The sequence below is a fragment of the Aspergillus sclerotioniger genome (genome assembly GCF_003184525.1).
Source record: "Aspergillus sclerotioniger CBS 115572 chromosome Unknown BO94scaffold_10, whole genome shotgun sequence".
NCBI classification, from domain to species: Eukaryota; Fungi; Ascomycota; class Eurotiomycetes; order Eurotiales; family Aspergillaceae; genus Aspergillus; species Aspergillus sclerotioniger.
Genome location: NW_020291000.1, coordinates 726,487 through 737,754, shown reverse-complemented (window position 1 = coordinate 737,754; position 11,268 = coordinate 726,487). Strand labels below are relative to the sequence as shown.

General features: G+C 50.7%; 3 protein-coding genes across 3 annotated transcripts; 1 reads left to right on the top strand and 2 right to left on the bottom strand.

The window, feature by feature from the left end:
* Window positions 1-1,236: 1,236 nt before the first annotated feature.
* Window positions 1,237-2,885, bottom strand: BO94DRAFT_27741 (Zn(II)2Cys6 transcription factor domain-containing protein). The gene is made up of 3 exons (XM_025606602.1): window positions 2,438-2,885; window positions 2,030-2,344; window positions 1,237-1,961 (listed from the first exon to the last, which is right to left on the bottom strand). The coding sequence occupies exons 1-3, from the start codon at window positions 2,618-2,620 to the stop codon at window positions 1,536-1,538; spliced, it is 924 nt and encodes a 307-aa protein (XP_025468896.1). The 5' UTR covers window positions 2,621-2,885; the 3' UTR covers window positions 1,237-1,535.
* A 3,491-nt stretch (window positions 2,886-6,376) lies between these two features.
* Window positions 6,377-7,072, bottom strand: BO94DRAFT_534019 (uncharacterized protein). The gene is made up of 2 exons (XM_025611444.1): window positions 6,712-7,072; window positions 6,377-6,585 (listed from the first exon to the last, which is right to left on the bottom strand). Exons 1-2 carry the CDS (start codon window positions 6,783-6,785, stop codon window positions 6,450-6,452), a joined length of 210 nt encoding a protein of 69 aa, XP_025468895.1. The 5' UTR covers window positions 6,786-7,072; the 3' UTR covers window positions 6,377-6,449.
* Window positions 7,073-10,154: 3,082 nt separating this feature from the next.
* On the top strand, window positions 10,155-10,653 carry BO94DRAFT_27992 (uncharacterized protein). Its single transcript, XM_025606617.1, has 2 exons — window positions 10,155-10,266; window positions 10,312-10,653. The coding sequence occupies exon 2, from the start codon at window positions 10,324-10,326 to the stop codon at window positions 10,558-10,560; it is 237 nt and encodes a 78-aa protein (XP_025468894.1). The 5' UTR covers window positions 10,155-10,266; window positions 10,312-10,323; the 3' UTR covers window positions 10,561-10,653.
* Window positions 10,654-11,268: the final 615 nt, after the last annotated feature.

Sequence of the window (11,268 nt, the reverse complement as noted above, 5' to 3'; positions counted from 1 at the left end):
CGAGGTAAGATTCCAAGACGGCTAGATAAGATAAGAGACCTATTAGGCAGTATAGGTGTTGATACTTGACTAGAAGAAGAAAAACGTGAAACCATCGCATCTGAACAAACAATATGCACAATGCAACATAAAGATCAAGATCAACACGCATAGAACAGAACACTGTGATTGCAAGTCATAAAGTTGATCAGACAGCCTCCCAAGTATGATAGAAAAGACAACCAGAATTGCAAGATAGAATCGACACGTCAAACCAAAATGACCTCCTTTTTCGCAAATGACGGCATAGCACCTCCCAGGGACGAGCAGTCTTAGGGCAGTCGGCGAAAACCAGACATAATAGCATGAACGCAGAACAGATAGCCACCCGAAAAGTAATGAAACACTCAAGAAAAGTAAACCACCGCCAATAGCATTGAAAAAGCCTCATCACACATATTCCTCGAAAGAAATGGAAATGCAGCAGAAATCCGCACCGATGATTCGCTTCGTAATAGCTGACGAAGAGGCAGCCGTTGCCAACAGATGAATGAGAGACTTCCAACAAAGCTCCGTGCCCAGATGATCCCAGCTGAGCTCGCTTGACTCGCAATGCATTCACTAGATGAGGAACATATGATCAAGAGTGTGATCTCCTGATTTGAGTGTGGGAGTGGTCCGCGAAGACCATGGTGAATGCATGAGGCACCAGACTGGACCTTGGCGAGATATTGAACAAAAAAAATAGAGGTAAAAATAAAAAACCGACGAGTAGGAAAACGTCATTAGTAGGTCGCCCCAAGTAATTTATAAACTGTGATGATGTCTTTCGGAAAGGGGGATGTTGTAGATGATGAAGTAAGAACACAGTGCGAGTTATTGACCGCCAAGGCACCGCAGCTGTTCAATGAGAGCCGCAACATTGACAATCGTATGTGGTGGTCAACCAAGACAGGCATCCTCGTACTTTAATCATGCAGCTCGTAACTCTCTTGCGTCTCGTTTCCATGACCTCGTAGCCGAATAAACATGGAATAAACCTTGCTTCTTCCTCCTTTTTTTCCCTCCGTTTTTTATTGCTTTTTAGGACCTCCTTTCGCTCAGAGTGCTGGATTGTTCACCGCTTCCCATGACATATAACGATCAAAGGTGCATTTTGGTGTCATTTGACGTGGAGGTCCAATGACAAAATGTAGCCTCCAGGAAATCATCATATGCGTTGCGCTTCAATAGTCCGCGTTCTTGGAAAGGGGCATGATCCCCGTTCAGACATTGCACAGAAAAGCCGTTTCCCTTGTCTCATCTAGTCTTCTCATACTTTGACGAATACGTGGCAATGACACTACAACCCAGGCAATGGGAAGGTGTAGTGTCATCACGCGTACCTTGTTGAAGTGTGTGACCAGCACACAAGCCTTGCGCGTCAACCAACGTCGAACTCGACCCTGCCACCGTCTACTCCATTTCAATCTCCTTCCATCCCATATTCATCAATCCACCCCGATCCCGATCATAAGCAACCAGTCAATCGGAAGCTCCATATTCATTCCCGAGTATTATTGGTTCAAGACCCGACGATTCAATGCATTGAGCATATCACTATCGGTGCTAGAGCGACCTTGGCCCTGATTCTGGCCCTGACCCTGACCTTGTCCTTGTTCTCCGGGGTTTAACATGTCACGCACATTGAGCCCACTGCGTGACGAACCACCGGGAGTGGACGTAGGTGGAGGGGTCATCGCACCTTGGTTGGAGTGCATGGGAGGATAGGGTGAGCTGTGGGGAGACGAGGAATGACGACCGTCGTAGGGGTAAGTCGACTGCGGAGAGGGACGCCGATCATGTTGAGGGGGAGGATAGTAGGGGCTCGTCGCACTATATGTCTGATACCCAGACGCAGATGTTGCGGGCGTTACCGGGGCAAGATTTGTAGGGTCGGGATATTCGAATCCGGAGCCTGATCCTCGGCGACCAATGGGCCTCTGTCACGAGAAATGAGTACGAGGAAAGAAAGACTGGTTGCGAACAATGTGAAGCACTTGCGACTTACATGATCCGGAGCTCCATTTGCAAGGGGAGGAGGAGCATTTCCATAGGGATGCTGATACATTCCTTGCGGTGGTGGAAGTGTACCTTCTGGTTGCTGTTGAGGTGGAAGAGGTTGGCCATGAGCGCCATAGAGCATCACCCCGGGAGCCCCAGCGCGTCCTTGGTTCTGTGCATTTCGTAGGTGTGGGTAGGCGGCGTGGGCGGGCACAAAAGCTTGCGCCTGAGACGAGACAGGTGTAAACATGCACTCCTGGTTAAAGCGAATGCAGTTGCTACAACGTCCATCCTGCGAGCTTTCGAATCCCGAGCAGCGGATCTATTGGTTCCAACACAGCGATGTCAGCGGGCAGCAATTATAGCACGGCCTCATCGAGGGTGCCAATCAACAAGGTTCATGCCAAAAACATACCTTCCGTCTGCGGCAGTAGCGACACGCGATGGCAGTCCGCTGACGAGGGGCAGCAGCTTGATAGACTACCTGAGGCGGCGGCGGCGGTTGGGCGTATACATCTCCGGGTCGGTAGGAACCCGGAGGCGGTGGCAGACGGTATGGATCCTGCGGGGCCTGGACATGGGGGTGCATAGCAGCCATGTTTGGCGGAGGCGGATATTGTGATGGGGGTTGGTATTGGTGATCTGCAGTTGGGGGGTACGAGGCCGGGGGATATGAGGCCGGAGGGTACGAGGCCGGAGGATACTGAAGGTGAAGAAGCAGTCCAAGGTTAGCCAATGGCTTGTTGACGACAGACAAATGATAGCACAATGGAAGAGCAGAGAATAAGAGACGATGACACGAATCGACAACAATGGGAAGCGGAAATGCGAAAGTATTGTGGAGGCAAAACAATAGCAGCAACGTACCGGGTACTGAGAGGCCGGCGGATATTGAGCAGAAGGATTATCCTCAGGCTGTTCAGGCTGACTAGTATTCCATTGAGGCGGTGGTGGATACTGTCCCTGGCGACCAGGGTCGGTATAATCGTTGGGATTGCGGTACGGGCCCTGCCGGTTCGGGTCGCTGTGATCGTTGGGGTTGCCGGACATTGGTAAAGCGAGCGTGCGAAAGGAGCTGCTTTAAAAAAGACGGGACCGGGCGACGGTGGAAAGCGCGCGAGGACAGATGCAGGATGATGTGAGTCGAAAGTCACGTCCCGCGGGTCGTTCAGCTAAGTAGGCAGGCAGGGATGTGTCTCCTTCAAGGTTTGTTCGAGAGCGCGGGCCGCACGGGGAGAAAGCGTATGTATGATGCCGTCTGTTTGTTTCTGTTTTGTATGTATGCTTCGTATGTATGGCTCAAGGAATGGAGGGCCGTATGTATGTAAGTAGTATGTAAGTACGTATGTATGTACGAAGGCGAGGGTGGGTGTAAGGCGACTAGGATGTCGATGCGGAGTCAAGCCGGTCAGAAAGTCGACCAATTCAAAAACAGTTCCAGCTCCCGTCGGGTGATTTTCGAAGCTAGCATAGCCTCGTGGTCACGCTCAGCCGAAGACGGGGGAAGGAGGGGGGAAGGAGGCAAAAAGGAAGGAAAGAACCAAAGAGGATCTAATCCGCAGAGGGAAGAAGCCGAGGAAAGAGATGAGCGGATAGGCGAGGGAGGAAAAAGACCAGGGGGGAAGAGGGAGGCGGTGGAGGGAAGAAGGCAATTAAGAGGTCGAGGTGGTCAAATTTAGCAAGGGTGGTCAGGAAAGGATGGTAAGGGGGGTGGGCAGGTAAGGGAAAATAAAAAAAGAATCGAAAAAGAAAAAAAAGGGACAAAGAGAAAAATGGCAAGGACGTAAAAAAAAATAAAGATAAAATAATACAAAAACAATTTAATAAAAAAAAAAAAAGGAAAAAGGAAAAGTGAGAGCCTCGGGGATTTCAGTTATGACGTGAGCGTTGAACACTGAGGGGCTCCAATGAAGGTGGTCCGTAATATCAGCCAAATTAGCAGAGCTGGGTAGGACTGGTGAATGAGATTCAAACACCACAGGAATTTCTAAGACGCAATGGGAGAACACGATGGCAAGAACAGGATATCAGGAGGCAATGTAAGGATACCTCCGTACAAACGAAGGGAAACAGAGAGCTTTAAGAGAGCACTCTGCTCGGGCGGAACGCGTGCTACTACTCCGTTATAAGAATGGTGGTGGGAGTCAGCCAAGCAAGCTGAAATAGCGTCTCCAAGGCCTGGCGGGAGCGCAAAGAAACTGTCAGTAATGATCAAACATCAAGGGATCAAGGGCTACGAGGAGAACAGGGTCGAGCCTGTTGACCCGTAGCTGTAGTGAAAATCCCGGGATCTTGAAGCTGCCAACCGGCCATGTGTGGGCTTGTGCGTACAGTACAGCGTTGTCTCTCTTTCCCCTCTTTCGTGCCCTTTCCTTTTCTCGATCCTTCTCTGACGCAAGGTCAGATAAAAAGACGATCGAAAGCCACGCAGATCTTGATGCCCAGGATTTTCACGCAGACATGATCTCTGCAGGGGAAAGAACAACGGGGTGACAGGGAATCCTACCTAAAGAATCGGAGACCGGTACCTGTGACACCGATTGAATGCTGGCTGGCAGGGATTCAGAGGATAATGTGTTCTATGGAAGCTGGACGATGAAGAAAAAGGCAGAGAGCCTAGAAAGCTAACGTATAGAAAGGGGGGGGAAAGGCAAAGTGAAGAGATTGGTCGATGCACACACATGGATGGATCGGAAACAGGTACTAGTGAAAGGACGAAGACGGAAGAAGGCTTCGATGCTAATTGCTAAGGTTCTACTCCGTACTGTCTACTACTACGTATTGTGTAGCAGTAGTGTCTACTCCCGCACCCCGTCGTTTCCCTTTCTTTGCCTCTGGTCATTTTGTACTGTGTATCGCCCCGAAACCATGATCCATCCATCTAGCGTGATGACTTTTTCTTCAATCATAAGAGTCGATTGATTGATTGACTAATAACCCGACTCCATAGTTGATTACCTCCCCCGAGGAAAATCCCAGCGCGAAGGAAAAGCCCACGCTGGTTCGCTGGGTCGCCGACTCGCCGGTCCGTTCGGGAGGCGAAAAAGGAAAAACGGTTGGGTCAAGCGCGTCAAAAACGACACGAGACGCAGGGTGCGAGTCCCACGGCTGGCGGAAGCGGAAAGGCGGGAAGATTCGCGATGGGGATTCCCAGGGAATGCACCAGGTCGTTATTTGGGTCGACTGGGTCCCTGGATACGATGCGGGTATGAGGAGCGAGGACGACTCATGGCGACTGCGATCCCGACTTATTACTACACAGTCCTACTAGTCTACTACTACGTATTAATTTAGAGGCGGAGGCGATCTAGTATCTTGGTGTCCTCATCATTGGTTCTGCTGGAGAATATCACCACGCGGGCAATTAATTTGTCGTCGGTGCTAGAATCACCATGGAACCCAGGCTCCATCGCCGGCAGACAAGGTCAATTTCCAGGAAAATTGAATCATGCGATGGGAGCCAGTTTCCTCAATCAGCGGGTCAATATTTGGGGCATTTACGTAGTGAATATTGAACCTCACCAGCAGCAGCCATATATGTGCATGGCTGACGAAGAGAGATGCGTGGTGGGTGGGAAGGGAAGGAAAGGACCCCAAAAAAGAGAGTTGGAAAAAAAAAAACATGTGGATGGATGGATGGATGGAGTAGCGGTCATGGAAAGGTATAGCGCAGAAGAACGGTCCGCAGACCAGGTGGACCCTGTCTAACACGCCAGCGACCCATAGATATGGACGGGGACGACCTAAGACGCAGCTAAAGTATTCGCGGTTCCATGGGGATCAGCTGAATCGCTGTAAGGCCCTCGGGTTGGGCGTTTGGCAGGCCCCGGCGACCGCACGAACAGCCACTACTGTAGAGTCTAGAGCCTGAAGAGGGGCGTAAGTTTGCCAGAAGGCGCAAGTGACGACTGATGACGGAGGGAGGGTACGCCGGGACGGGTAAAGGCGCCGTGACGGAACTCCACCGACCGCTTCAAGTCCTTCCGTCTCCAGTTGGGGGCTTACTTTCAAGTATGTACTCAATACGGAATTCGATTTTCGGTTTTCTTCTTTCGGGTTTTCTGTTCTTTTCTTTCTTCGCTTTTCTTTATTCTTCAAAGTATTATTAGTTTCTTTTCTATCTTATTTTTCCCTTTTGAGTCTTCTTCGTCTATTTTGGTTTCTCGTTACCCGGCACTAAGGACATAGATAGGCATCAGATCTAGTATGTATTATTTCCATCGCACAGGTACGATGTGTATGTAGCCATATAGATAAAGACTACAATGTATGGTGCTTGGCCCTTATGGCTGATTTCACATGACCACTACTTCTATAGGCGTTGGGACATCCCACTTACAGCACTTGTGCTTTGGTCTGGTACATAGAACCAAGATAGGAACTGCCTGCAGTAGTCACAGGTACACAGTTGGCACAGTTGGCAGTTCTTACTCCGCTTGTTTAGGCCAGCCGTAAAATACCCAATGCCGAACACTGTATAGATAGGTACTACCTACTCCATAGTAGTACAACACACCGAAGCATCCTGGACCAGCTAAGACGCTACTACCATACTTGAGGACACTTGGACAATTCTATTAGCCAATGCATCTCAAGGCGTCTGTCCACTGACTCGGGGCATATTATTCATATGCCACGTTAATGCCAGCAATAACAGAACTATCTACCAACTAATTGAGCAGTACTTACTACATCTCCACAGGTAGGCATCTAACATGGCCCGTATGTACAGCCGGTGTCGATAGATAATGATAATCCAACATGATCCAGGTTGAGTTTGGGGAAGGGACATAGTAACTGGCTCCACCCGGGTAATGCCCGAATCTTTAAAGAAAGAGGGGCTGACGGCCCGTGGATGGCAAATGCTCGTCGGAGCCCTACTAGGTACAACCGACTGCACATCACTAGTCCTTCGTTATGCTTGCAGAATATTAATAATCATCAACAGTTGCTAGATATTTGCTGGCTGCTGCATGAGTACTTTCCTCATTTTGGTCACACTGCGTGCTGACAGAAAGGTCGGGATGCATCCAATGCAGCTGAAGAAGTTGTGTTTTAAATTTAAAAAAACAAAACAAAACAGAAAATGTGGAAGGAAGCATGGGAATCCAGCCTTAATGTCCCACTCTCCTGATCCCGTGTTCCTTTGTCCTACCCTCGATTGATTGGGTCTGTTTCTCTCCGTTTGGCACACACCCAAAGTCCCTCAGTGAGTCAACATATTTTGCTTCCTTTCCCCCGTATCCCATTCTTTGACGGGGCTACTTATTAGGAAGGTGGTTCTGCATTTTGTTTGGATCCCAATTCCCAGAGCCCTGGTACTTGGGCGGGCAATTTGAAACCATGGTTGCTTGCGCAGTTAGTGTACCATAGCTCGGAGGCTCGGAGCAGGGCATCGGTGCTCCCTCGAACTAACCCACCAGTAATTCCCTCCTCAACGCATCTTTAACTTGTTATTGAGATTGTCGCGCCTTGTTTGCTGATACCTCAGTGCTCCTTACATACAGACCATGACCGGATGACCAGCGCGGATTGTGCCGACACTGGAGAGGGGACGGACCTACTCCGTACTTCTTTACAGTTTACACAGAGCAGTCATCAACTGCAACCATCTCCTGCGACACGGTCGGTAAGTACTTCGCAGCTAATAAGATGGCATTAAGTCACCATGATGCATGACTGCCTGGCTTTATAAGATCGCGCATGCGAGGAACAGCCCTGACCCTTACTTCCCAGCTTGGCCGCATCCTCTCCAGAGTGCCGTTGGCTCGTTTGCCTGTGGACTGTGGGAAGATGCCATCGTATGGTTCTCGTACTATCATACCAGGTACATACCGAAGGAGGATACATACATAGATACTCCATACATACATACGTACATGGTGTGCTCTGGGCTTGCGCCGGCCAGGAAGGGCACAATATGTATGCTTCGCAGTAGTGCCCGCGTGCATGCAGCGGCTGCCTTGTTGTGGTCGGGGCTCTATCAAACACTCCCTTCATTGATTGGGGCGGCGGTGCTGGGGATTCCTTCCCACCGCGCTCCTGAACAAGCAAACATCTGCACCATCTCAATTCTTCACGATCTGGTCGCTGATATGACTCGTCACCCCGCGGGAGCTTGCATTCACCTACCCAAGCTAATCATCATGACAGACCAGCAGGAGAAATAAAAAAAAAGAAAAGAAAAGAAAACAAGGCCCCTGCTCGGTGGCTGCATAAGTTACTTGTCGGTGGCTCGGTGCACTCGGTCAAGCAATACCTGCCACCTAGTTTTAAAGAAAGAAAGGGCCAGAGAGTCGATGAGGGGCCGTCCTTTGACCTAGGATCCCTTGCATACCTCCGGCTACCCGGAGGCCATGTATCAAACGGTACGGTCCAACCCGTCCGCAGGGGTTATCATCAATACTAGATGCGACTCAGATATGCAGCTTGTGACTCGGGAGGAATTGTGCTAGTCATTGCATTGCATGGACCACTGCTCCAGCGTCTCCCCGGTTCCTCGTTCGCTTGCTAGCCTCGGGGTTGTAAGTGTATGTGTGTATGCATGCATGCATGCGTGCATGATCCATGATCCAACAATACTCGAGGATGGTCTTCCGTACCTGGGGTTACAGAACCAGCATTGTTCCAAGGTCCATCATTCGGGTTACCTCAGACATGTACGGGAAGGGCCCGGACATGCGAGATACTCCCGCGCGCGGGTATACCGCCCTTTGCCCCGACCGGACGCACTTTCTTGACGAAATTGCGATTTTCAGCCAATCGCAAAAAATGTCTTGCAAAGGGGGATGCGATTGGGTCGCATGTCATGAGACATGGTGGCATAGGGGCTTAGTGTGACCGCGCTACCTGGTCTAGTACTATGATTTAAATACATCGGTACTACTAGTCACGGGTACTCAAGAGATCATCAAGGTTTATCTCCAGCCATCGCCGAGCTATCTACTGCGGATCAGCTGCGGGAATACCGTTCTCCTTGAAACGTCGATGGAAGTCCACAGGTGAAGCACAACTTGACCCAAAGAACAGATTTGCTGGGCATACGGTCCGAGGCGCAGGTCTATCCATGTTTCATCCTTACTTCTATGATACCAGACAAAGGCCAGAGCGGGCGGGAGTGTGGAAAAGGGCGGGAAAGGAAAGTAGAGGTGGCGTGAGATAAAGAATAGCATTTCAGAAGAAAGAAAAAAGAAAAGAAGAAGACTGAAATAGGGCGCCACACTACTAGTACTCCGTACAATCGGTGAAAGAGGCAAACCCCGGCCCCTCTCATGGCCTCGTTAGTCGTTACCCAACTGGTGGTAGTACTCCGGATGTAGATACGTAAGTCACTAGGTAACGGCGTTTGGGGGCCAAAAATAAGAACGGTGTCCTCTAGACGAATGATAAAGAGACACACGCCTCGATCGAAGAGCACTGGAAAATGGAAAACGATCAAGTGGAGAGCCCATTACTGGGCTAAGGATGTCCCCGCAAAATCCGCTCGTTTTGAGGTGGGTACGAGTGATGCAAGTCAGTCCAAACTCCAAAGGTTAAGCGACAGCCGCGGCGCTATCCCATTGGCGTAGAAGAAGCCCTTGAGTTACCGACACCTCGATTCTGGTTGGGTCCAGCAGGGAAAGGAGCGCTCCGAACCGTAGTCGCACGGCAGCTGATTGGTACATGGCGCGGGGGCCATAGCACTCAGCCCGGTGAATTAGGTTCCATTTTTCTCCCGGCTCACGGTAAGCGGTACGCATCATCAGTGGTTGGATCGCTCGGAGGATGTTCGGTTCCGGCGATACCTTAAGTTACCGTGCGGTGAGCGGTATCTATGCGTACCGAGAGTCAGCCAGTGCTGCGGTCGCAACTCGCAACGTTGCATGCTATTGGGTCGGCGGGGCCGCCAGTCTCTGGTTCCATGGGTCAGGCCTTCTACTGGAACTGGCAGGAAGGCATCGAAGGTCCCGGCCACATGGAAGGATGGAGCAGATAATTAAAGTGGCGATGGAGGAGTCCTCGCGCTGAGGGATAGTGGGTTCATCCTCATCTGTGTCTCGTGTGTCCTCCGTCCCTATGGAGGAGAGTGGAGTATTACTATCGATACTGTCGATACTCGATACACGGGCGGAATGGATTGGGCGGTGAGCCTGGATACCACCGGGATTACCGTCAGCAGGGCGCTTCCATCATCGATACATGGTTACAGAACCCCCTCCGTCCGAGGGTTGGTAACAAATGGTGCGGCTCCAGCGGTCACGGTGGGTATGTACATCCAGATCACCAATGTGTCGAGCTAAAAAGTGAAAGCGCTAAATTGACATGCTGGGAAAGCCCAGTCCGGTCCTATCATGTCACAGCACTCTTGTGTCAGCACCTCACCTGCCGCTTCAGGCATCTTTATCGGTGAATATTGTGGCGGTGTCGAGCGCGACATATGAGGTAATCCTTGTTGTACAGAGTCGAGTCCTATGGCTCTGGAAGGGACTTGAAGAACCTTTGTGCGTCCTTGTGCTTTTACCCTTCAAGGCTGACACCAACAGCGCGTGTCTTGACTAGGTTCACGCATTCGTTGTAGAAGTCTATCCCTTGGTGTTGGTCCTGGAACAAAGAAGACGCCTCGAGTGACCTCCTGGCATCAAGTGGTCAATGAAGAGAGGGCCGTGAGAGGGGGTCTTACATAGTAATACATAGTGGAGAGCCCTAAGTTTCCCGGTGCTACAGCCTTGGGACCACGCCAGACATCATCTACCATGGCCCGATCGGTGGCACTTGAAAATAACTTGCATTAGCGTCACCCGGTCCAATTTCTGTCGAACGGAGAGAGCAATGAGAACGTGAGAATGGTACAGCGTAGGCCTAGCACCACCGTTTCTCGGAGGGATGGTGACCATGTCCCGGAGCCTGGGACGGCGTGCGGGGTCTGGTGACATCTCCGTCAATGAAGTTATCAACCGGGTCGGTTAAGATCCTTGTTTTATGTCGCAATGTCCGAGGTGGTTTTGAGGGGAAGGAGTTACAAACCGGCGAATCTGACAGACAGGCAGACACGGCTGCACCCACTGGCACATGGGAACGGCAAGGGAGCTAGTCTCTAGGCCTCCATGAGTATGTGCTTAGTCGAAGTTAGAAGACGCGGCTGGCAATTGCGATTCGCTGTGGAGGCACACTCATCACCACTCTCATCAGAGACAAGTCCAAGCATCTGCAACCTAATCACACTGAGATAGCACGGCCAAGTGCGAACCCCTTTCTGTTCCCACCCTC

What these genes read in the sequence shown, in the direction of transcription:
- BO94DRAFT_27741 (XM_025606602.1), bottom strand. Translation starts at nt 2,620, where the DNA reads ATGGCTGCTATGCACCCCCATGTCCAGGCCCCGCAGGATCCATACCGT. An exon ending in GCTACTGCCGCAGACGGAAG is followed by an intron (nt 2,345 to 2,437) that starts GTATGTTTTTGG and finishes TGGAACCAATAG; the next exon opens with ATCCGCTGCTCGGGATTCGA. An exon ending in CAAATGGAGCTCCGGATCAT is followed by an intron (nt 1,962 to 2,029) that starts GTAAGTCGCAAG and finishes TTCTCGTGACAG; the next exon opens with AGGCCCATTGGTCGCCGAGG.
- BO94DRAFT_534019 (XM_025611444.1), bottom strand. Translation starts at nt 6,785, where the DNA reads ATGTTGGATTATCATTATCTATCGACACCGGCTGTACATACGGGCCAT. An exon ending in TGCCTACCTGTGGAGATGTA is followed by an intron (nt 6,586 to 6,711) that starts GTAAGTACTGCT and finishes GAATTGTCCAAG; the next exon opens with TGTCCTCAAGTATGGTAGTA.
- BO94DRAFT_27992 (XM_025606617.1), top strand. Translation starts at nt 10,324, where the DNA reads ATGCTGGGAAAGCCCAGTCCGGTCCTATCATGTCACAGCACTCTTGTG.